The sequence below is a fragment of the Lepisma saccharinum genome, chromosome 12 (genome assembly GCF_977018435.1).
Source record: "Lepisma saccharinum chromosome 12, izLepSacc3.1, whole genome shotgun sequence".
Classification (NCBI taxonomy): domain Eukaryota; kingdom Metazoa; phylum Arthropoda; class Insecta; order Zygentoma; family Lepismatidae; genus Lepisma; species Lepisma saccharinum.
Window position 1 is genome coordinate 63321193 of NC_139240.1, and position 27291 is coordinate 63348483.

General features: G+C 36.8%; 1 protein-coding gene across 1 annotated transcript in view; it reads right to left on the reverse strand.

Annotated features, from left to right (window-relative positions):
* Positions 1 to 27291, reverse strand: part of Rrp6 (exosome component Rrp6) — a 60241-nt gene that overhangs the window by 22407 nt on the left and 10543 nt on the right. Inside the window, exons 4-10 of the mRNA XM_083132493.1 lie at positions 22055 to 22165; positions 18812 to 19005; positions 10777 to 10963; positions 10022 to 10165; positions 7752 to 7942; positions 6049 to 6205; positions 4048 to 4196 (exon numbers count right to left, since the gene is read on the reverse strand). Coding sequence (XP_082988619.1) covers positions 4048 to 4196; positions 6049 to 6205; positions 7752 to 7942; positions 10022 to 10165; positions 10777 to 10963; positions 18812 to 19005; positions 22055 to 22165 — 1133 coding nt within the window. The remainder of the gene's footprint in view (positions 1 to 4047; positions 4197 to 6048; positions 6206 to 7751; positions 7943 to 10021; positions 10166 to 10776; positions 10964 to 18811; positions 19006 to 22054; positions 22166 to 27291) is intronic.

The following is a 27291-nucleotide window of genomic DNA, read 5'->3' on the forward strand; positions in this document are numbered from 1 at the left end:
TATATCTCGTATATAATGTGTAGTATAATCCAGGTTCAAGAAATGGCTTTCTTAGTTGTATGTTGTAAAGCTTTTGCTATGCCGATCAAAAGTGAATGAGTCACCTGTTGCTATGTGGACCAAGGGGAGTACAACTTTCACACATGGTTTTGCTCATTTCTCTTTACTTTTTCTATATACTTTCCATGACTAACATAAGAGGCACATTCAGGACCCTCAAGGCATTTACACACTCCATAGGTGTCATATTATTTGGCCAGTAATACATTTTAATTTCATCCAAAGTACCACAGAAATCACATTTCTTCATTTCGTGATGAGCTTATTTCAACTGCATTTCACAGTAGTGTCGTTATCTTGAATGGAATACCGTTGCGATATTCAGAAACTACAGAATTTAAGCTTTACAACGATACAGAACATGATAGGATTTCGTAAACATGAAAAATCAATGCAAGTGTCACAAAATCATGAAATGACCCTGTACGGTTTCATGCTGGAACTCCGAATTATTCTGTGCATAATACGCACCACAGTTTTTGGGGGCAAAAAATTTGGAAAAAAGTGTGCATTATACATGAGTAAATACGGCTTATAGAAAAAAAAACAATACATTAATGCACATTTCACTAAATAAAAACTTATGAACCTACAATGTGCCCAGCATGATTAAGGTAATTAATAAACATACATAGGTGGGTCGTACCGAAAGTAATGCAAAAGTGGTCATAACCTCTCAATTAACTGATGTAGATCGTTCAAATTGCACATGTAGTTGGAGTGACTCTTCCTCTATACAAACCAGCTACTCAACGTAGTCTCCATTTAATGCGATGCATTTGCGCCATCGTTGAACCCAACTCTAGAATCCTCTTTGAAAAAAGTCCATTGTGCACTGTCCAACATCCACTTTCACCTCGTATGTGTCATCAAATCGTTGTCCCCGAAGACTGTCCTTCATGGGACCAAACAAGTAGAAGTCTGATGGTGCCATATCTGGATGTACGGTGGATGGGGGACCATGGACCAAAGAGGTGTGTGGTCGCGCATTGTCATGGTGAATGTAGATTGCTTTCAGATTTTTGTGCCGTCTCTTCCTCCTAATGGCTTCTCTAAGCTTATGGAGTGTCTCAATGTACCGCTCACTGTTGATGGTACGGTTGCATTCCAGGAAATCAAGGAGAATGACGTGCAATCAACTCATCCGCTCGCTCACGATTCATGCCAGTGGTCACAGTTGATGGTCTTCCACTGCGCGGTTTGTCTTCAATGTTGGTTTCCCTTTCTGTAAACTCTTCATCCACCTGTGCACATTGCTCTTGTCAATGGTGCCATCTCCGTACACATTCTGTAGCCTTCTGTGGATGTTGGACAGTGCACACCGGACTTTTGTCAAAGAGGATTCTAGAGTTGGGTTCAACAATGGCGCAAATGCATCGCTTTATATGGAGACTATGTTGTGTAGCTGGTTGGTTTGTATAGAGGAAGAGTCACTCCAACTACATGTGCCATTTGAACGATCTATATCAGTTAATAAAGAGGTTATGACCACTTTTGCATTACTTTCGGTACGGCCCTCGTAATATTATATATAAAAAAGGATAAAGTAACGATATCATATCATTACAATGATGAATGCTGGACTTACAATCTTGCTCCTGATGGTCCCTGGTTTGAGCCTAGGAGCAGGCATGGGTGTTTTCTTTTTCAATTTCATCCAATCACCATTCATCATCGCCATAATAAAAAATGGTAGAAAAGCAATCCATTTTCAAGGACATATGAGGAATTCAGAGCACAAGGGACGTAACTCCGTTCATGACGATTTTGAGAAAAAGGCACATTTAGATAACTTAGTATGATGTTTAGATTTTGGAAAATTTGAAACTTACAAGATACCTACTTCTAGCACTTCACAGTTCTACTAACTAACTCTCTAGCCTTCTTAAACCCGAAGGTTTATGGCTGCAACAACACAGGCCAGGCCTTCCATCTGTCCCTATCTTCAGCAAGATCTATCCACTTTTCCCCATGCCTACCATTATTCTTTAGGTCCATCTCAACGTATCTCTCCATCTTCATCTTGGCCTTCCTACAGGTCTCTTACCATCAGGTTTTCCAAGAATCCTGTAAACTCTTCTTTCCTCCCCCATTCATGCCAAATGGCCTGCCCACCTAAGTCTTCTTTATTTAATCAATCTAGTAATATCTGAACAGGAATACAAATTGTGTAGTTCTAAATTATGTAACCTTCTCCACCACCTATCTCCTCATCCCTTTTAGGTCCAAATATTTTTATGAGGATTTTATTTTCAAATACTCTTAATTTATGTTCCTCTTTCAATGTAAGTTTCCCATCCAAATAATACTACAGGCAAAATTACTGTTTTGTATATTTTGACTTTTAGTATCTTAGATATTATACGAGATGATAAAAGTTTATGAAGAGAAAAGTAACATTTATTTCCTGAATTAAGCAGGCTTTTTATTTCTTCTTTAATATAAGTTTCATTTGTTAGTATTACTCCCAAGTACGTACTTGGATTTGGAAACTGGTTCAAACGAGTTGTTATCAATAATTAGATTTTGATTATTACCTATTACTTGGTTTCAGTCTGTAAGAATATATTTAGTTTTCTCTTTGTTCACTTCCAAACTTATCTCTTTAGCTCCTTTGAAAAATACTTTACCATTATTCTTCATTGAATTTACATCATCCCCTGATAAGTCTACATCATCTGCATATGCTAACGACTGAGTCACACCGTTTAATTTTAGTCCTTCGTTAGTTTCTTAGCTTCCTACCAGCATATTTTAAGGCAAAATTAAAGAGCAATGGTGATAATGCATCTCCTTGTTTTAATCCATCATGAATTTTGAATTTGTCAGACACATTAATACCAACAAGGATCTTACTTTCTGTTTCACTTGTGCATACTTTTATCATATTAAGAAGCTCCATAGGTATTCAAACTTGACTAATGTATTATATAATTTATCTCTCTTAACTAAATCATTTGCTATTTTAAAGTCATAAGTAGGGAACGGAACTTTAGGTAAATAAATGTTTTTTCTGCGATAAGATAGACCCCTTGTTTTTGCCAAAATTCTGATCATAGCCTTATATGTCAACACAGCAAATTTTATTTTACATAAAAACACACATTTTCCAGTTTTCCATATGTAAATACATATTTTGCGAATTTTCATTTTAAATACATAAAATCACTCATTGACTTCAGCTACCTCAAAATCCTCGAAGGAAAAATATTTATTCTCCGCACCTCTTTCATATCGAGAATGTTAGGTTTGTTTTGTCTTTGAACACGCTCGCTGGCAGACTTCTGGCGCCTCGCCTGCGATCCTGTTGGGGGAAAATATTACTCCCACTGGTTCTAACGCACAAGTGCTAATCTCTAAATGTACAGCCATTTTTGGGAAAAACCAAGGTTTTCAAACTTTGTGCCAAATTGCATGTGTTTTGGAAGGTGAAGTAGAGGAAGAGGAAGCTTTGGAAAACATCAGTGTTAGTGACATTTCGTGCTTCAAATATGTAAAAATTGTTTCTTGTGACGTGGAGCGATCTTTCTCACAATATAAAATGTTTTTTTTTAGAGATAATCGTCACAGATTTACAATGGAGAATTTGGAAAAAAACTATGGTGATTCACTGCAACTCTTCCAAAAAAATAGCTCACTAAGAGGTAAGCATTGAGAAACTGATTTCAGGTGTTTAAAATGCATGTAATATTTTGTTTTTGTCACCAAATGTTTTTTATTTTTGTCACATATTTTCCTGTTTTTATCACATATTTTCAACATTTATGACACATAAAAAAATATATATTTCTGAGTATTTTAGCACATTAAGTTCCGTTCCCTAGTCATAAGTTATACAAGTAACTCAATTTTCATGAAAAGTAGAGTTATGTCACTTGTGCTCTTAACCTCTCAAATTAAGAGAATGATAGGATCAATAGATCCTTCACATTCAACCAATGAAAAACCCCAATAGCAGTACTTATTAGTAAAAAGCGAGGATCTCACCCTATGCTCTCGTCTTCTTGCCTCGCCAACTTGTCCCTCCAGTGATACAGATCCCGAAGGGCTCGCATTTGCCTCGAGTTGAAATGCTTCTTGCTTCTCGTATACAGTTTCATGTGGCTGTTCTCCATCAATATGGGTTTCTGATAGGTCTAAATGAAAAGCAAAATTTATATTGTATCTAAAGATATCAATTTGGCGGTTGCGCAGAGATAGGTAATTAACTCTGATAAACTTACTATTCATTTTTCAGCGTAAGTTTTTTCAGCGATTGATTTCTCCACCTGCCTGGTGGCTTCGTCAGGTGCCTGATGAAGCCACCAGACGAGTGGCGAAATCAATCGCAAAATTTATGTTAGATTAAATTATATTGAAAAGTAGATATTCTTATTAGGACTAAGCTCATGCTTTCACAGATTGCTTCAAAAATGCAATAATTAAAAGTTGTTCAAAGTATTCAAGAATTAAATGAAAATATTAAATTATGTGTTACGTTATCACAAAATTCAGGTTTTTCACAAAAAAAATGGTACAAAATAAAAATAATTCATAATTTTCAGGATAATTAGACTCCGTGGAAGTGTCACATGGGATTTTTGAGCCACCCGGAAAGACCCAATTACCGGGAAAGTGTCAATAAATTCCAACCAATAATTACCAATACTGATACATTGGCATCGATAACAGCTTTGTCCCACTTTGAACAGATACCGCCAATGCCGATACTTGGAAACCATAAAATGTGAAATACATGAACCTTACATGTTATGTGCGAGTCGCATACATAATGCTGTAATACCATTAAAAAAATATAAGTAACCTGAATAACTTAGACCTGTTACTATGTTAAAATATCTGTATTAATGGGAATTGTTACGAATATTGGTACTAGGATAAGTTTCGTGTGTCTTAAAGACATTATGGGCCATTCCATGTGAAATCAACCAATGACGAGGCACTTTTCAACCTCATATATATTTTGATTCATTTGAAATTTGGCATACTGAAAGGGTATCCTTAGGTAGGAAAATATGCAAATTTGCAGATCCATATAGTTTGAATTTCCGAAATTACAGTGTTGCAAACTGAGATTTTGACAATTTTTTCCAACATCTTGTTAAATTTAAATCGCAATCAGGGCACCTATAGAAATGAATCAAACTGCATTGGAAAGGTCTTCAAGGGCTCTTTCACACGATATATCATGCCTATGTGAAGATATTGAAGATGGTGTAAATAAAATTATGGTAGCCATTTTCTCAAAAACTGGTCTTTTAATTTTTTTCAAAGAATTATGTCATACATACATTATTACTCGATAACTGTACAAAATTTAAAAACAGGATGCCAATGGGATCCGGAGTTACGTTAGATTTAGGTTTGGTTAGGGTAAGGTAGAGTAGGTTAGGTAATGCATGATAACAGATTTTGATAGACAAATTCATAATATTCAAAAGTAAAAGTCTAACAGAAATGAAATACAATATTGTTTGAATTAATGTACATAAATATGATTTTTAAATTCAGTTATTAGAAATACAGGGTGATTCAAAAGTCCGATCCCAAATTTCAAATGAATCAAAAAATGTAAGGTTGAGAACCTTGTTGATTTGAAATGGAATCACCTTATTTAGTATATTGTCATATGCCATGAAAGCTTCGTTCATTCCTATGAAGCTCCATTTAGGTATAAACAATTAACATAGGAGCACAGTTGGCATTTTAAAATTAAATTTATGTATATATTTTTCTTTGCTAGGTGTCACTTCAAGGTTCCACATAACCTAATGAGCATCTATACATTGTATATTCTATAAGGATTACTATAGATTTTAGTCTTGTCTTGCACAGATTGTTAGTAAATACATGGAAAATTATTATTTTTAGCTAAAACATTGTTGCTTGAGCTACCTGTGGTACGTGAGATTGTTCTCATCTTCAGCGTAAGATCACAATATTGTAATCAATTTTTACTTCTATGTGCATTAGTCCTAAATTACTTACAATTGCACAAATATGCTTGCTCCTTTGAAATGCTGACTGCACCAGCGTGGGTAGGCCATGAGCTTTAGCATACAAATCCTTTTTAAGCCTCTCATAAATGTACAACAAGTAGTGAGTATCCTCTCGGGCATAGTTTATCATCTCCTGAGGCAGTGGTCTGTAATAAAATTCAGATATTAAAAATTGCCACTTTCATACATAAGATAATAGTTTGGTATTGAACGCAACCAGTTTTGTAATTAAATGTGGTGAACAATTGCACTAGCGGCACATTAGGAATTTTGAGTATATGAATACAAGAGTGCTTGAAACTCATCACTGAAATTAGATAACTTAAAATGCCCAAATATAATTGTGTTCTGGCATGAGGTAATTTGCAATATTTACTAGGGTTGATCTCATGCTACTTTGAAGAGATAACCTTGCTATTACTTTTATTGATTCCCATTTATACAGATACGTGAAAATTTTTACGGTTCAAGGCAGTTTCGAATATTTATTAATTTAAACATGTAAGCATTCAGTGGAACTATGCCATTGCTTTAAAATATGTGGGTTGGGCATTTAATAGTGGCAACACTGCTGTATATACCTCATGAAACAGAACTGGTGCTTCTCACAATGTTATAGTTTGAACTACCTTCCAGTAAAGGGATAAAGGGACTCTTCCTTCTAACACTAGGTGAATGCGCAGTGACAAGAGGAATAGAGTATTGTTGGATTTGGCGGTCTAATGTTGTGTAGTCAGAGTCAGAACCCCGCTAATGTGAAAGTTCTGGTGATTCTTGCCATACTTGTCTGTGGTATTACTGTTCAATTTTGAAACACAACCTGTGACTGTGTTGCGAAAGAAGAGAGACACTTCATACTGAATCCTCCAGTCATTTTGCAGGACAATGCTCGGGTGCATGTAGCGCAACCTGAGGCTTATTTGTTACAGCCCAAGTGTTTACTTCGTTAACATGGAAAAACTAAAGAAAGCTGCCACCACAAACATGGGTGGAGATAAATAGCGGGCGAGTTGTTTTCGTCCAATGGCACTCAACCTTCAGCCAATGGGCGGGTGCAGCTGTCATTCTGCTCGTCTACTCCATGTGGAGTCTCAGTCACATGACTGCGGATACACTGTTGCTGTACTTTGCAACTTCAATATGGAGACCATGGGAAGGTGGTTGTGCGTGGAGGGACAAGGTGGTGCAGAGTAGATGTGTGGCAACACTGTGCATTGAATGTGATTGTTGCAGCTAGTGGGTGCACTCCATCGACTTCAAAGCTGTTAACGTAGCTAGTGCGTCGACTATAGCTTGATGGGACTTTTTGATTTGATCCCTAAGATCAAGGGCATTCTCTTCCGAACTGTTCCAGAGATTCTTCAGGCAATAGACCGCTCTATTCACTGCTACAGAAATACTACGACTTCCACATCGCTAGCAATGGTTGTACACAATGCTGGTGACTACATCAAAGGGCTGTGAAAGTTTCACAGAGGAATCTCTTTCATATCATTTGTAAATTAATAGTTACCACTATTAAATATCCCACTTACGTATTTATAATTTCACGTAAAATAATCACATAGATTATTTCTCTCCACAATGTTGTTGCAAAAATTTTGAAAATTATGCACAATTTCTAAGGTATTCGAACACCAACAGATTTTGGAAAGTATTGGCTGATACTATTGGCTCAGCCTTATTATTTACCTTATTCTCCAATCTGCCAACTGGAACACCTTATTGGCATCTACATTGCAGTAAAGTTTCATGATATACGCTAACGAGAAGCGACTAAATTCCAACAGCCTGGATGCTTGGTGGGTGTCAAACATATTAACGACATACAAACCCAAGTCACGCTGCAGCCATTCAATATCAGATTCTGCACCATGAAACACCTGGAATGAAGAAAGTAGTTATGGATCTATCATGAACAACAAAAATTATAGAAAATTACAGGTATTAAGGATGCAACATATTAATTGTATGCTACTTATTATTTTCCTGTAGTTTACGGTTATTACAAGCATAAGAAAACAGTTTTTGTTGTGACGTTTCAGGAGAACACACATTTATTTAAATTTTGACAAAATGAAAATAAATGTCTGATGAAGGGAGAGTGTGTTCCCCTGAAACGTCACAACGAAAACTGTTTTCTTGTGCTTGTAATAATCGTAAACTACAGGAAAATAATTCTACAATGCAAGCAAAGCGCGCATACAAGAAAAAAAATGCTACTTATTACCAGTCTGTTGTTAAAATTAATAAAGTAGTAAGGAGACGTACCTGTTTATTAACAGACCAAGTGCAATATATTGATCTTTTAAATCAATATTTTATTCTTGCACTGCCAGTCTTATAAAGGTAATGTTCCCCATTCACATTGAACCATGCCATGATGCATGTGGAGGGCAGGGTCCACACATTCTATTGATTCTATACATATACACGTATATATTTAATTGTTCTTATTTGTATTGATATGTAATCCTTTTCACGTTTTTATTTTTATTTCTTTCTCAATGTATACTCTTTATTCAATTGTATTAATCTCCCAGACAAGGGTCTGTTGTAAGAACGGCCCTAGAGGCCGAAACACGCCCGCTCCAATAAAGGCGATTTCATCATCATCATCATCATCATCAATCAATCAATCAATCAAACAAACATTATTTTGTTCACCTTAGCCTACTGACAAATACATTTTTTTTGTAAAATTTCGATGTTCTCGAATGTTTTTTCTTTGTACTTTGTGGTAAGTTTGGACAGCGTATGCCTGTATGCATAATGCAATGCTAATACTGCATTGGGATCAAACTAGAGACCTTTAGATTGTATTGGGCGATGTAGTTATTCATCATTCATCTTTCAGATGGTTATCACTCGCTTGGCCTAAATGTGATACGTATATGCGAGAGGTTACATTTAAAGTTATGGCAAAAGAATTCACACTTATTGGAATTCTGTACTCTCCATGACTGAACCGATATGGATTTGTCTAAAAAAGGATATTACTTGCCTCACAATTAGATGAAGGTTATTTCCACACTTGTCCTCTCAATTGTCACATGTCTGACCTCCCTGTCAGAATTCACTCTGTTCACGCACCATTGTCCAATAATCGTGTTCCCCCCTTCCATTCTCTCTCACCATCCACGATCTTTACTCTGTCTCGTATCCTCGCTCCTCCTTGATCCCAACGCTCATTCCATACTCGTCTCTCAAGTCAATAACCTAACGTTTGCCTAATTGCTTATTCGGCATTCCTTTCTTGGTTTCCTGCTATGCTAAGAATGACAGAAGACTTGTCCCTTCTACCCAATATCTTGGGTACGATATGTATGCCTGGATATTAATCATCCAAAAAGGCTATACAAGTTCTCATCCACTAAAGGTTAAACTGTAAGTCCAACCCTGATTAGTCTATCTAAGTATAAAGTGGACTTACAACTGCTTTTGCCATTATCTTGATTTTACTAAACTTACATTCCCAAGAACTTTTGCTGCTAAAATTGGTAATAATGTTACTGATCAAAGACTTCATAAGCAGACTATAAGAATTCTTGTTAATTTACACTGGCAAGCCGTGGTAGCTCATTCGTTAGGGAGTCTAACAGGCGAGAGATCTGGGTTCGATCTCCGGAGGGGAGAACTGGGATTTTTTCCACCTGTTCAGGTGGCTCCGGCACCCACCCAGCATCGTATAAAGTGGATACCTGGAGGAAACTCTGGGGAGGGGGGTAAAGTCAGACAGGAGTGTGGTGCTGATCACATCACCCTCACCTTCGGCCGTGATCAAGAAAGTGTGGGGGCCTTACTCCACACCCCCTATACGGCTTCTTTATTTTACAGTTTGTTTGCTGTTTTTGACACAATCGTGATGATAAGCTGAAATTAATGAAGGGACACTCACTAAGAACACCCAAATTCCGGAGTGAATTATGAAACATCCTGTATTTATATCAATGCTTCCTTACCTTAACAACAGATGGGTCTGTAAACACCTTATTGAGGCACTGGAGATCATTTCTGAGTTCTATTGTGTCCACAATGTAGTCCGTTTCCCGTGTTGATATTTGCATCAGGCAAGTAATACCCTGGTATGTACGATATGAGTGATGCTGGAAAAAGACATTACTGGTTACATCAATTCACAATGAAGAAATCATTAACTTTATGCAACAAATTATATTATGACTGCTTTATCTTCCCGTTATACTGCTTGCAGATCAACAAGAGTGGAGATCAGTTTCCTTGCACAGATTTCTAACTTTCAAGCTTAAATAAATTACACAATTTCATTTTTTAAAAAAAAAGCCAAAATTAGTGATTTCACACACTTTTATTACTTGCACATGCAAAACATGCTAAATATCTCGTAAAAAGCAAGGTATTCGACACGCATAAACAAACACAGAATACTTATTTTATTCCATTTCTCTTTCCTATGCAACGTTTTTGTCAATTTGCCTTTTCTATATATGGCCAACAAGATATAATTTACACATCGTGATTCCTTCCATGCAAAATTAGTTTTCATATATTTTACAAAAGTTTCCATGAAAGCGCTTTAATGATTTTTGAAAAAATTAACATGTAGACTTTCTGTCATAATTGAAAGGCTCGGGTGTAAAACATGGTAAATGCCATTTTAGTTCTTGCACTATAAACGTATGGAACCCCAGATTCATTATGAATCACCCTGTATTTTAATGAAAAGAATGGGGCTTACCTCTAAATCAACAGCAATCTCCTTTTGAGTTTCCAAATCGGCCATCATGATGCTCACGTCCTCTGGCCTTTCAACTATGATTAATGGAGTGGAGTCCAAATCTTTGTACAACTGAGGTTCCACCTCTTTCACTTGTTCTTCCGATGGCTCAAACTTTTCCAGTTCATTTGTGTATGGATGGTTATAACTGCAGAAAACATTAGATCTTAATATATATGCATATTAACAAACAATTATCAAAAATAAGAAAGTCAGATTTGAGCGAGTGGTTTCTCTAAGCCTTATTTCCTCTGTAAGCTTGACAACAAACTAGGGATGTGACGAAGCTGAAAATTTACCGATGCCGATGTACTCACCGATAATTTTTGGAACCGATACCGATGCCGATATTTAACCGATTCCGATACATAACATTATTAAACAGAAATGGGATGTTATTTTCAGCATGACAAAAATAAATTTGCTATGTACATTTCTATTGCATATCATATGTATATACATATATATTCTCAAGAGATGCGAATGTACATTTGCATCTACAAAATGTTATGTGAACCTTTAAGAAGAACATGGATTCTCAAGAGATTAAACATTAGTACACAAGCAGTTCCTTGAAATGCAAAATGAATTCCTGTTCTGCAAGATTCAACTTCAGAAACACGAGATTTGGAAGCACTTCAGGAAGTAACCTACTTCTTCTCTTATCTCAAATCTGTTCAGCAACACTGAACACTCAATCACTGAATACTGATGCAGCAGGTATGCCCAAGTATTTTTTCAGCACTTGCTTCAGGTTTGAATATTCATTTTTGAATTTCCAATACAACGGCAGATCCTGGTTCAGCAATGTACTGTTTTATTTCCGATTTATAGTTAGGTTGATCCTCTGAATGAGAGTTTGCAATAATTTTATTACAAAAACTCTACAATAATGATGGATCATAACCTAATTTTCAATAAATCTTACAAAACTAAAATATAAAACTTATTAGAAGGTAAAACTCTAATATAATCAGTACCGGTTTAAATATCGGATTTTTGCCGATTCCGATACCGATGCCGATGTGTCAATTTCGGCCAATTTTCATACATCTGTAATTGGCTTCGGCACATCCCTACAACAAACATTTCCTTTTTCTTGCGATGAAATAATTAATGTGGTTGATATCAAATTTCAGGTATCAGATAAGACATTGTTAATTTTATCTCCTAGTTACAAATTAATGTAGAAATCTAGCAAAAAAATAAGGTCTATTCAACTATGCCTTGTAATCAAGGGGTCTTGGATTTGATTCCCCAAAGAGGAACATAACACAGTGGCTCAGATCCTGCTAAACTGTAGGTCCATTCCTGACTGACCTAGCAGAAAAAAAAACAGACTTGGCCAATACTTGAACCAAAGTATCTGGCATACCAAGTCATTCCTCTACAAACCGAGCTCACTACATGCAAAAGAGTGTCAGGGGTATGAGGCCCTGGTGTCACCTCTTTCGGTTGTATTATCTGGGTTGGTAACCCCTATCATTGTGTTGGCGATGTTGACAATTGTCTTCCACTGTAGACCATAAAGATTGCAAATTACCTGAACACTGGGATAAAACACTATTTCTAAAAAGACTACAAAAATTTAATTTGGGCAGCAGAGTGAAATACAGTATCAAATTAAAGGTACACAGTACACTCCACAATTTTCTCATGAAAGACAAATATTGTGAAAAAATTACAAATCCATTTAAAAATGTAATGAAAACTTTACTCTAATTTCTTTGTTTGTTATAAAATATTATCTTCAACTCATAATTACCATAATGTAATAAACACCTGTATCTATAAATAAGTAAATAAAACAAACATAATTTATAGAGGAACCGGCAGAAAAATCTGACTGTTTTGAAATGTGTATATAAATAAAACAATTAATGTAATGCAAGGTTTAATAATCACAATTGCTTCAAAAATAATTGCCATTTTCAGTGCTTACACTAATGTTTCTTTGTTTTGAAAATTGTGTCCAATAAATGATGACTCCCCCCACTCCACCATTGAAAGACCTCACACAACAATTCAATTGTGTCAAAGGAAAACACCATTTTTGAACATCTGAACCAATTGAACAACAATTCGTGATCTCAAGTTAGCTACTCGCAATGAAATAGCAGCAATTCCAAATGAAATGCTCGTGAGGGTGACATTAAACTTAAAGGCAATGCTACATGAACGTGTAAAGAATGGAAATCATTTATCATTTATCGGACACAATTTTAAAAACAAAGAAAAATTAATGTAAGCACTGAAAATGGCAATTATTTTTGCAAGAATTTTGATTATTAAAAATTGCATTACATTAATTGTTTTATTTATATACAAACTTCAAAACCGTCAGCTTTTCCGGTCACTCCCTGCATATTTAAAAACATGCACTTCTTAAATAAAAATAAAGTCACTTTGATTTTTGTAAACCCAATCATATATTTTTTATTTATCTAGAAATACATAGATTCAAATTTAGTTTGCATACTTAAAATCACAAACTTATTAACCAAATTAATTAAACGAAAGTATGGTAACTCTTCATAACTGCTGATTGACATAAAAATATAAAACATTTTCTTTTTCAAGTAGGAGTAACTCTGATTTACTTGTCCCATGATTAAGAACTGAAAAAGAAAAGTATTAAAAATAAAGCCTGCCGAGTCAGGGCTTGTTTCAGAAATAAAGTAAATCGCATTACTGCTTTCATTAGTACATTACTTGTGACTTATGTCAATAGAAACGTTGCATTTTGGTTACAGCACATCATATTTCAACATCTACGTTAATGCATTGATTAGATAAGTGAAATTAGGTGAGATGATACAGTGATTAGATAAATGAGATACAGTCAACTCTCGATTCAACGACCTTTCACAGTTCCCGGGAAAAGGGTCGTTAGTTCGAAGGGGTCGTTATTGGAATTTGCACCAATTTGCAGCTTAAAGGGAGCTCAAACGGACACAAAGATGCCTAGGAGATGGTAACACCATTTATCCTGGTAGTTATACAACCTGTTATGCACAGGATGCGTGTTGTGAGAAGGAAAATAGAACATGAAAAAGTTTTCACAAAAGATAATTTAAAATAATGTTACTTTGTTTCAATTGTGCACAGTCGTTGCTTTTCCAGGAAATTCTTACAATTCTAGTTCATGAGAAACCCGTTTGCACCGAGAGCAATGGAAAGGAAAACAATCTCTCCCTTATTGCAAGCGAAACTCGAAGAATCTTGACACCAGTCAGACTGGTGCCAGCAAAAGTCGGGAGATAATCGGGCAGAATGAATGTTGAATTTTATACGGGTTTACTGGAGCATTGTCTGTTACAAGATTAACTGGTAATATTAGATCTCTCGGGAGAAACAACACAACCTCTCTAGGTACCAGAAAAAAAATAATAAAGGCAGGGCTGTAATTTTTGTTCTGGTTCGTCTGTGTAAAATACATCGCAAAAAAAAAGTCACTTTTCTTTGATTCAACCAACTTCATTCACCCTCTTTCCCCATTCAAGGGAGCAGTCCAAACTCCTTCCTTGACTTGCATTGTAATCCAGCATGAAAAAGGAAAAACTCAACTTGCGATCTGTTTTCACCCAATGCATATTCTAGGACAAGTCATTAAACAGCGTGGCAGTCGATAATCATTCGGGTTTGGAATTGAATTTCACTTTAAACTGTATATTTAGTCCCGATTAGCCCATCAGCATAAAATGAACTGAAAACAAGCTTTATGAAACCGCATTTTCACATATCAAAATGGTAGATCGTTATTTACTCTCACGTTAATCGATGATTTAATGTTGGATTTAGGAGTATTCTCCATGTCAAACATCCACCCTTCCAAACGTTTTACCCTTGAATAATGTCTTTTTAATCAGTCTCAGCGACCATTCCTACATTGAACACACTTTTTTTTTCCTCCACATGAATGGTTCTGAAGAAAAGCGGATGCAAATTAAATTTACAGATTTGCTTATCAGAAGGAGCAGAACATGAAGTTATTTTAACTCTTGTTTTCCTTTCTGGAGATCGAATTTCGTTATCATCAAATCAAAACAGCTTTGCGAGATTCAAAACAATAACTTTTGCCTTCCCGCTGGATGAGTCATCGCTGTTATCCGCAAGCAAGAGCTTTGCAGACAGTAGACAAAACACTGGCGCCAGCTGCATTGTAAAAACAAGGAGACAGGCTGGAGCAACAGGTGGCGGAAGTGAAAAGTCCCAGCATTTTAAAGATAACGCAACTGTCGAAGACGGAACTTTTAGCAGCAGTGTAAAGAAGAAAGAAATGACCCTTGCTTTACATTTTACCATGCAACAAACAATAATAGGGGCAATATTTCCTATGCAGACAACAGCATTAAAAAATAATAATAAAGAAATAAATAAATAAATAAAAAAAACTGAAATCTGCAATTATCAACATTGCCGTGCACACCAGTGGCGGAGAATGAGCTGGGGAAAGGGTAGAGGGTCACTTTTTTTTTTACTTGTTCTATGGTTTTTGTTCATTTTCAAGAATATAACCAGAACTGGTTGCCCCATTTTAGACGTCAAAGGAAAGGAAGAGGGGTGGTTCCTTTTCCACCCTCGCCTGTAATCAGCCCGCATCAGCAAGAAAATCCTGGCTGAAATAATCTACATCCCCCCCCACGTTTGCTGACAGGAAAAGAGGGAGAAGTCAGTCGTTTAACAGAACACTTTTTTTGGCAGATATTACGACATCGACACAATTAGGAAAACGTATGAAATGGGAAACGGGAGTTATGAATGCACGTAAGATCGAAGTAAACTTTTGTGCAAACCTGGATGACAACGCATTAAGCGGGTTGACGATCTTTAGTTCACCTATGTGCTTTTGATTATCTCTAACAGTCTCGCTTTTTATGAAGTGTTGCAGGGAACAACAACAGGAAGTTGTCGGCTACAAGGCCGAAAGTTGCTCACTCACGGGAACCTGCTGAACTCTAGGTCAGAGCTGGACAGATGGGCCAGACTTCCAGGTGCCACGCACCTGTATTTTCGAACATTCCTGCGATCTTATCTCTCAAGGTGGTGTATTTATCGATGAAAGAGCTTGACCTGCCATACACATTGGCAAAGACTGCAAGTCCAGAAGTCATTTCGGGTTGCTCCCACCCTCCCCCCGCGAGTTTTCAGCAGCTCTTAGGACAAGGAAACAAGTCAAGTCGATTTAAAATAGCATCCAAGCACATTCGATCTTCTCTTCTCGCGTATCCAAGAGCAAGCGTGGCAAAACAAGCCTGGCACGTTGGGTAGCGGCAGTCGGGTGCGGGGTAACATTGGTGCACTTGAGGGAGGGGAGGGCAGAGGTCAAGTGCTATTGGATACAACTCAAGCATGGTGTGGTGGTGTCTATTTTTAGTTCAGACCTAACTGTGAGCGGTAGAGCACTCGTAAAGGGAATGAGTGGAGGAAAAAAACAACGCATTTTTTCGGCCGATTTCCTTCAATTTTTCAACTTTTTTTTTCTAATTTTTCTAATTTTTAACGGTTCCCGGGAAAAGGGTCGTTACTTCGAGAGGGTCGTTATACCCGGGGTCGTAGAATCGAGAGTTGACTGTACATTGTATTAATCCATGCAAGTCTTGCGGAAGACTACAACCCAATTTTTTCAGAAAGAAGATTGTTGGTTGATTTGGCATTTTAACACATTGGGGCCTCACGATGGGCATAGCCCACAGTGCACTTAAAGTCAATGTGGACGAAAGACGGGCACGTCCGTCCGTCCTGCGGTACTCTAGGTGCCTCATGTCCTATTTTTATCTCACACCTGCGACTGTTCGTTGTCGGGTTAATGTACGTTGCATTGTTTAGAATGGTGTTGTTAGATCCAGACCGCATAGCGGAAATTCTGCATTCCATTTGTTCATTAGGTCAGTGGTGAATGCGCATGTAATTTATAAGAAAGTAAACAGGGAAAATCATAATATGTCTCTGGAAGAGTTCATCATCCAAGTAGGGGAAGCGCTACTCATCAAAGCGGGTGAAGATATTCAAGGTCAAACTTCAATGTCAACTACAGCAGATAGGCTAACAGGCTGCCATTTTCCAAGACCCTGTAGGTCATGTAAAGTTTGTGGAGACATGCACAAAAAAGAAACTGGCAAGTGGGCAAGAAAAGACACAACATTTTACTGCCCCAGCTGTGACGTTGCTCTCTGCATTCCTGAATGTTTCGAACTTTTTCATACAAAAGCTAATTACCTGTAATTTGTAATTATTTTTTGATATGTGCACACAAGAAGTATTCTTATGCAAGATTCAAAAGATATATTGATAGTTTATGTAGTTTTTGCATTGTTAATTATAGAAATTTCCAGATTACGAACTTAAATATCTCTATATTAACATTTGTTACAATGTTGTACTTTTTCTTTTTTCACAAAACATTGCTGAAAAAGATATTCAAAAATGTCTGAAAATGAAAAGAAAATTTAACAAATTTTTGTCCATTGAAAAGAGGAAGTTTTGTAGCTTTAAGAAATGTGTGGTAAATAAAAACAAATTAAAAATATTTTTTTCTATGATTTTTTGAAGAACAACCAAAAACCACAGGCCAGAGGTAAAAATGCTGTATTATGGGGCCAGACCCGAATGTGTTAAGTCGACTTTATCCACAGTAAGGATAATAGGGACTGGGCCTACAGTTTAAAGTGGAATGCGAACCACTATGTGCCTCCACTGAGAATCAAACCCGGGAGAAAGAAGATTGTCCATGCATCATTTTGACGTGAACAGTAATGCACAACAACGTACATGTTCCAAACATTAAATTAATGTTTATGAACCGGATGGTCGAAATTTCGACCATGTCTATATTACTGTTGTGAACGGATGGTGGATATATCGACCAGCAGCACGTGGCAGCAATTAACAAGCACTCTTAAAAACTACGCACAATATTTCAGTTGTCTATTTTTAATCTTTAGCATACAAATTACAAAACAATACATTCATTGTTACTATTATTAATAAGCACCATTTGAAAAGGGGCTTTGTTCCCCTTCGTTACCCTCCACTATAATATCATGAGGTGGATTTATATAAATGGCTCTAACTTCTAAACGATTGTATCTCTTTTTTGTAAAATTTAAATTCTACATATAAGAATGAGTCAACAGCAACATTTTAAGCAACATGCTACAATAAAGTGTACATAGGGGAAGTGGGGGTAAAGGCCCAAAGTTCATTTTCCGTAATTATGCAAAATTTCCAATCGCCATAATTTCATTTTCTCTTCTCCAATTTGCAGCATGGGCATTACATATCCTCATGTCTTTTGTTGTGCTTCCATACAAATTGGGTCCATACAGCATTCATAGGGCCGACATTAGAAGCAAAATTCAGAAATTAGCTGGCAACACTACCACTTTATACTACAATGTTATATTTTTTTAGGCAAGGAAGTATCAAGGCTGATTTCAACAAAACTTTGCAAGTTGTAGATGTGCCACTGCTACATACTACATTTTTTCATTCACTTCGGATTATTGGGGGGGAGCAATTTATTTTTAATATTTCAATTGTCTTCTTTTTCTTCCTTTAACACTAATTGTTGGGAGGCACAAAATGATAAATTTTACCTCTAATAAAAGTCCCGCCTTTAAGAAGGAAAACAAAATCAAATTTCATCTCTCTATGACAATTAGTTCTCGAGCTATGATTCTTTTTGGTACTTCATGGCAAGTTTGAAAAGACTCCAGCTTCAACGAGAATACACTCGCATGAGGCTCTGGCTTATGAAGGTTAAAATCAAATTCCATAATGAAACAACCCCTTGATCAATCACGTATCACTGCAACTGTTTCCTCACTTTTGTGCCGATTCTACTATTGCTTTCAAATAGATCAATTTTCCTCATGATTACAATATCACCATCAAAATTTTGCAGTTCCCAGCAGGGATCAAATATAGGACCAATTGCACCAAAGTTGTGCATGTTAGCCACAAATACCAAACATATCAAACAAATGCAACGTACCTTTCTCCTACGTCAGAAACCTCAAGAACAAGAGATAGAGGTGTGAGAGCATTGGGTTTCTCCTTGATTTTAGGCTTGAAGGGTGAACGGGTGTTATCAACTTTCTCCTTGAACTTCAACTGAGGCCTCAAAATATTCTTCGCTGCCAGCAACTTCACAACCTGAGGGCTACGTTTACTTCTCTCACGATCTTCCTGAAACGGATCACCACAAAAAGCATTTGTACACTGCTTCAAAAAGTGTTTGTATTAAATTTATGCAATTTGACTGCACGGTGTGAATTCAGTGTGAACAGTTACACTACTTGGGCAATTTGTACCAGTCGTGTCACAACACGGCATCTTATCAACAACAAAACAGGTCAGGCTCCTGAAATTACAAGAACCACTATCTTGATTAAAAATCATTGTGGGAAGATCAACTTCTTGGCAAAATCAAAGACAATAAGACTAATAGTTTTTCTTGTATGTATGCATTGTTTGCATTATTGAATTATTTTCCTGTAGTTTACGGTTAAAACAGACTGCATTATTCACAGTTAAGTTGCTATATTACAACAATGTAACATTGACTATATAACGGATTCTTTTTGTTTAAAAAATTACTAACCATTGTTATAACTGTATCTTTAGTCAAAATGAAAATAAATGTCTGATGAAAGGAGCGTGTGTTCTCCTGAAACGTCACAACGAAAAACTGTTTTCTTATACTTGTAATAACCATAAACTACAGGAAAATAATGACACTAAAACTGAAGACTATTCTCCTTCCTTATGATTGGAGCCTGAAAGTTCAGGCATTTATTTTGGTTAAAATAGGCAGGAAAAAAGGCATTTATAATGGGGAAAATAGGCAACGAAAGCAAAAAAAATAGGCACAACAAACAAAAACAAAATGTGGCAATTCCAAGTAACCTATGTCTATAATTTCATTACATAACCACTTCGTTTTTTCCCTGACATTAATAGGTAGCCATCTGTCAGAAAGAATGCTTTTCATAACAAAAAATTACTGTTCTACTTCGACAGAAGTAATTGGACCATTACATGAAACAGGCTTTTGTAGATGGGTTCACATCATCAAGAAAAGCATTTCCACCATTAAGAATATCACAATTCATACTATGGGAATGAGAGACGCGGTAATAGATAATTAAGGTACTCACGTTTTCCACGAAGCTGTTTCAAATTATTTTCTATTAATTTCGGTAGCCACTGCCACCATCCTCGTTGGAATTCGTTGTGTTGTTGCTTGGCATGTTTCTGTTGTTTTTTCCTAAATTGCCACTAGGTGTGATGCTGTTGCGTCTATGTCTGCTTATATGTCGTCTGCTGCTCACCGGTGTTAATTGTTGCAGTAATGAAAGCCAGGCATGGTGTGCCTGACCACTATCTATGTTCAGTTCATGGTTGTAGTGCAAACATAAACGGTACATCCTCTTCCACCTCTACAATCCAGGCGTCTATGATGCTGAATGCGAGTGCAAGGCTCATTACATCGGCAGATCCATCAGGCCCATCAGTGAGAGAATTCAGCAGCACCTATCAAATGCAAAAATGGCCCAACCCACCACCGGACTTGCCAAGCATATCAAATTCCACAACCATAAAATTGAGAAAGTACATGTCAAATACAAAGCACACTCTCTCATAGACACAAAAATCAAGGAAAAACATGCCATCATGCACTACAACCATGAACTGAACATAAATAGTAGTCAGGCACACCACGCCTGGCTTCCGTTACTGCAGCAATTAACACTGGTGAACAGCAGACGACATATACGCAGACATACAGGTGACAGCAGCACACCTAGCGGCGATTTAGAAAAAAACAACAGAAATATGCCAAGCAACAACACAACAAATTCCAACGAGGATGGTAGCAGTGGCTACCGAAATTAATAGAAAATAATGTAAAACAGCTTCGCGGAAAACGTGAGTAGCTTAAGAATATCACAAATTGATTTAAATTTTTCCAAATTCCATAATTACACTTTTCTACAAGAGCGAATCCCTTTTCCACTTTTTCCAGCTTAGTAATCGTCTCTGGCAATGCCATAATGTGTTAATAAATAAAGATTTTGAAAGAAAAATATTATTAAAAAAAAGCATTGAAATGACAAAAAAGGGTCACTAAATTAAAAATAGGAAGTAGGGGCAAAATTAGGCAAAACGAAAAAGCATCTAAAACATTAGCAAAAACAAAAAAAAATGTATTTCAATAAATTCAGCAGAAAAGAAGACGTTTTGCCAAACTTATGGCCTCTACATATGATACATGCCGAGGGAGTAGGGGTACTCGGCACATGAGATGAATTATCTGGAATTCAATCTCCGGTGAGCTGATAACACAAGGAAGGGGAGAAAAGTTAAGATATGCATTTATTACATACATATCTATATCTACTCTGGTACTATGGGGTCAAAATGAGCCCAGTAATCTTATGTTTTTGTTTGTTTGTGTGCATGCATGTGGGTATACAATAATGAACAAGGTTTCAGAATGCCCCCCACCCAAAAAAAAGTACACATTTCTTATTACAATTTTCAGTACTCATTTTACCGACCCAACTTCCCTCACTTCCCAGATATTTTCAAATTAGTTCATTGATTTGTTTTACTTCACTTTTCTGCCACTTATGGCTAATTGCGAAGATGAGTGATGATGTTCGGTGGAGGGACACTAGCAAAGAACACCTGTGCCCAGGCTGGGATTTGAACCCAGGACCCTTAGAACTGTAGCCGAAATTGAGTTAAATTAGACCATTCTGTAACATTTTGAATGTAGGTTATAATATATTTTCTGAGCAGAAATATAGTGTTTATAAATAAATAAAACATAAATATTCAGCATTACTTTAACTCTCATACCCAATATTACCTTACTCTTTCATTTTTGTTATATTGTAATGGAATTCCCCAATCTTTTTAGTGGTAGGTCAATATTTCAGACAATCCCAGGTCTGTGAAAACCTTACTGATCAAAATTAGGGTTGCTTAACTTTTGGAAAATACACACTACAATGCACCTTAACAAAAAATAAAGCAATATGTTGTTATAAAAACAAACAATTCATCTAATAGTATAAAAAATATGAATATACTTTAGAAATTACGACAAATCTCCTGAATTATTAAGCATTTTTGTGCAAATTATTGAAAGAGTATATTTCAATAATGCACAACATGTGTAATTTATACCTTTAATAGAGAAAAAACAAAGTAAGTTTACTTTACTTACTGTAAACTGTTTGTTCCAGCTCCCACTTACTGCACGATCATTACTAACAGCTTCAACAATCAACGGCTCTGGATTTCTTCTTATCCCCGCCACTTCATCTAAGTTTGTACTCTGGAAAATAGTGAAACTACTGTTACTATTACATGATTAGGCAACATCTTTCGATATACAGTGTACTTGTTTTAAGCTATCTTGAGACAGATGTAGGGAAGAGAAAGTTCAAATTTTCTGGTATACAGCCTTCATCCTTTCCTCAAAAACATGGGATTGATTGCCCACCCCTTTTGTGTACAGGTGTTCATCCTTGAAAACCCACTAGCCCAGGGCGCGAAATTTCCGGTCGCCAGGTCGCCATTGGTGACCAAAAGGTTTGGGCTGGCGACTAAAATTTCGTTGTTTCAAATGTGTGTCAAACACACCTCAAGACTTCATCTCTTGAGAGAAACGGCAGAAGTTATAGAAGAAATTCTAAAACTGAGTGATATCCACACTATTATGTGGTTAGCCAGCAAAGAACGTGCAATAAGAGCTCTTTTGCAATCATGGAAAGCTGTTTTGACCCATCTTGAACAGGTGGCCCATAGAAAAGACAATGATGGCGCTAAAGCTAAGGATTTGCTGAAAAGTTTGAAGCAATTTAAATTTGTTAAGCTTCTGTACTTCCTTTTGGATTTCTACGGGAAATTGAACCCTTTAAGCGTGGCACTACAAAATAAGAATCTTTTGATTTCATCTCTGAAAATGAGAATTGAACACTGTATTTCAGTTTTGGCTGACCTGGAATCTAATGTTGGACCAAGCGAACAAGATTTCTTGGACCATGTATCCATTTCAGGGAAGATCAGGGATGTGCAAGAGTTTCAGACTGTTAGAGGAAACTTAATTAACAATGTGAAGGTGTACATCACAGAAACATTGCCGTCTATGTCGACAGATGCGATTGCATCTCTGCATGTTTTCGACACCTTAGGTTGGCCTCCCAAAGAAAATATTCTTCAGTTTGGGATAGAAGAAATAAAGAAGCTCTACATATACTTGAACCCGAGCATTTATAATGAGAAAATGGATGTTCTGTCAGCAGAATGGACAGAATACAAACTTTTGTTTCCTTCTCCAGCTTTGAATCAGATGCTGGAGAAGATCCACAGTGCGGAGTGTTCAGCAAGATTCCCCAATTTGCTCCAGATTTTGACATTTTGTGCTGTTCTACCAATGAGCACAGCCTCATGAGAGGAAGGTTTCAGCTATCAGAACAGACTCAAGACTACTTACAGGAACTCTGAAGACTGAGACACTGGATGATTTGCTCAGAGTAACCCCCCCCCCCCATCATCCCTGTCAGAGTTTGACCCAGCAGCTGCGATTGATAAGTGGTACTTCAGTGCAGAACGACAGCGCTACAAACATTAATTCCTAACTTTTTAATAATTGCTCATATTTTTATTATTTATCCATATAAAATAGTGGCGACCAAGGATTTTGGTCCGGCGACTGATTTCAAACTTGAAATTTCATGCCCTGCACTAGCCAATGATTTGTAAAAGTCTTCTTATCTGCCCTCAGTTGTCAGTCGTGATTACTCTAAGCGTGTTTTTTGCAATCTCGAAACGTGGCATGTGAGAACAAATAGTTAGAGGCACATATTTTTGGTAAATATAAAAGCAAAATTTCAGTACAAGAACAGTCAATTTCGGGTTCAAAAGCGGTAAATAAAATAAAATTTCACGGTTATAGCGGTGAAAAAGCGGTATATAAATATGACACTTTGGTTTTAAAACTGTGATTATAACCCTAAATTTTATTTTAAAACTGCTCTTACTACAAAAAAAAAAAAAATCCCTTCTAATAATACATTTATGTCATTACCAGAATATTAAGTTTATTCCTGTATAAAGGGGCCCATTTTTGCTTCTCAAATATTTACAGCAGAATTAATCAATTTTCCGTGAATTGCATAACTCCCAGGATAATTCTGACTTAAGAAAGTGTCGTGGTGGTAAATAAACTGTATATTTCGTGTTTAAAAGTGTATTTCGCATTTTGCAGTTCATTTCGCATTATTTCATGACAAAACAGGGTGGGGAAAATGGACAACACACTTTTCAGAAACATGAAAAATTAACATTACAATGTGTTCGTTATTTCACATTTCGCGTTTTTGTCAAAAACTAAATATGCATGGCTCTACAGATAGCTACTGTTCTTATAAGTGTTCCTTGTAGAACACTCATGTGAATATTCGAGTGGTTTGATATTGCAATTGTCTAGATATTAGCAATAGTTTAATCTGCTTACCTAGCCATGAAATTATTGCAAATATCTAAACAACAGCAGAAATAATCCACACTAAGATTCATGCGAATGCTCTGGACAAGGTCAAACCAAGCCTTAATGATTATGACCAGGTGACTGTATAGTGGAACCACCAGCAAAAAAAAATCTGCGCAGACCAGCAACTCCTGTGCACCGCACTCCCACGACGAGGGGAGGGGGAGAGTGGACCATGCTTCCTTATGGCTTGAGCTGAATGGATCAAGCGGAAGGTGCATGAAGGATTTTAGCCAAAGGTTCTTTTGTTTGTGGTCGCTTCATAACATCTTGTGTCTCTGAAAAGGACACTGCATATTCAGGCATTTACTTTCCAAAACCAAGACATTGTATCGTCCTAGTGAACTGTATATTTTTTTCAAAAACTAAGTGAGTCATCTGTATAAGAATAATCTGTGGTCAACTCAAAAGATGTCTAAAAAAAATTTTATTGTTAATATCACATGTGTAACAGTTTTTGCAACTGATTTCTTACTAAAACTCTTGTAAAAGGTTTTGGTACAGGGTGATTTTTTTAAAACTCATGGTTTTCTTTTTTGTGTAAAATTTGTAAATGAAGTATTATTTCCATGCGGTTTGTGGCAAGTGAATAAGGAAAGATGGGAGATTTATTGGAGTATGTTTACCGGTTTATATGCATCCCGGGTAATATCACCCACGCCTCAACAAAAACAGCAAATATTCACCAGTGTACCTTTCGCGTCTATATGGTCTGGGGGTTTGGATGCAGTGCGGAGGTTTAAGTTTCCTCCTGTAGATAGCATCGTTGTCATTGTCAACAATAACCAGGAAACTGAGCTGTTATATTGTTGTGCTGGAAAGTTGTGTGCTTTCGCATAATTGTTGTGCTGAAAAGTTGTGTTATTGTGATCAGGACACACAGTAAGAATGGTGTACTCCTTGCAGGAACGTGTGTTTATCGTGAAAAGTTTTTGGAAAACTGATTCTGTTGTTGCCACGCAAAGGGTATTTAGAAACAAATTTGCCTCACGTTCTGCCCCAGACAGGAACACAATATTGTCGCTAGTGAAGAAATTGGAAGAAACAGGATCGCTTCTGAGTGAGACAGGGAAGCATCGGACCCCGCGGGCAGGTGTTGTGGAAGATGTCAGTGCTCGACTCTTGAGGTCGCCCAAGAAATCTCTCTGTCGTTGGTCACAAGAAACCGGCTATAGCTATTCAACATGTCAAAAGGCAGCGAAAACTGCAAAACTAAGGGCGTACAAAATTACAGCTGTTCAAGAATTGAAGGATCCAGATAAAGTTAAACGTGTAGATTACTGTAATTGGTTTTTAATGTTTATTGTGCGTAATCCTGATATTCTGAAAATAACATGGTTTACTGATGAAGCTTGGTTTCATCTCTCTGGGTATGTTAATTCTCAGAATACACGGATATGGGCAGCTGAAAATCCACATAGTGTAATCGAAATTCCGTTGCACTCACAGAAAGTTGGGGTATGGTGCGCTGTCTCAGCATCACGTATAGTGGGTCCAATCTTCTTCAATGAAACAGTGAACACAGAGCGGTACAGGGCAATATTTATGGAATTTGTTGAAAGTTTGGACGACATTGAACTCACACAGGGTTATTTTCAACAGGATGGTGCTACATGCCATACATCGCATGACAGTATGGCAGTGATTGAAAGTTTCTTTGCGAATAGGGTTATTTCAAAGGGATTGTGGCCTCCGAGGTCTCCAGACTTAACTTCACCTGACTTCTTTCTGTGGGGCTTCCTAAAGGGACGTGTGTACACAAACAACCCTACATCCCTGGAAATGTTGAAGCAGAACATTATCACTGAAATTGCGAACATTAGCGCAGAAACACTATGTCAGACAGCCCTTAACATGGAACGGCGTGTTCGACTTTGTTTGCAGAAAGGAGGTCGACACTTTCAGCACCTTCTTTAATGGTGAGATGTTATGTCATATGTCTGTGCCATAATTTTTATGTTTTATTTATGTTTGAGTGAATACAAAAAAAACAACTTATTTTCATTTTCATTAATTCAGTTTAGCAAAAATCCAATACTTCAATGTTATTGTAGGGTACACTGATGAATATTTGCTGTTTTTGTTGAGGCATGGGCAATATTACCCGGGATGCATATAAACCGGTAAACATACTCCAATAAATCTCCCATCCTTCCTTATTCATTTGCCACAAACCGCATGGAAATAATACTTCATTTACAAATTTTACACAACAAAGAAAACCATGAGTTTTAAAAAATCACCCTGTATTTTCCTAAAATACAAGAAAATTGTAAATCATTGTAAAAGTGCTGTATAAAAAATGAAAGTCCTGTAAACTCTGGGGGGCAATCTCCTGGTTGTTGAAAGCCTGGTGATTCATGGGATGTTCGGGGAAATATCTTGCTGCGCTCTTCGGGGAGGCTTTGGTGAACACCAAAGTGGATATTTCTAACCCAGATTCTGAAAGGTGCATCACAGGAAGACCAGGGTTTTAAACTGCTGTATAACTGATAGGTTTCAGCCTACAAGTTATATTGGGTGAATTGTTTGTTTACAAGTTTATGTATATTGACGAAAGCTTGAATAAAGCTCTAAAGAAGAGATGATAATATTCGATTCAAAATAACTCAAGGTAAGAACAAATCTTACACCACAGACCATGCAGATGCAGGGGCTCGGTCCTACAAACCCATTAATGCCCGATAAGATGAGAAGTCCGATAAGGGGTTTTACATGGATTAACCTAAGGTCCCAAAGGCAGAAGGTAATTGGCAACAAATGGAAATGTGTGTACATTATTACAAATAGCAAATTGGCAGAATTTTGGGTAAGAATTTACAATACCGGACCCATCCGTAATTTCTATCCTAGTTCTTAATTGACGTGTAGAAGTTGCAAAATAAGCTTTTCAATTAACGTGATCGTTC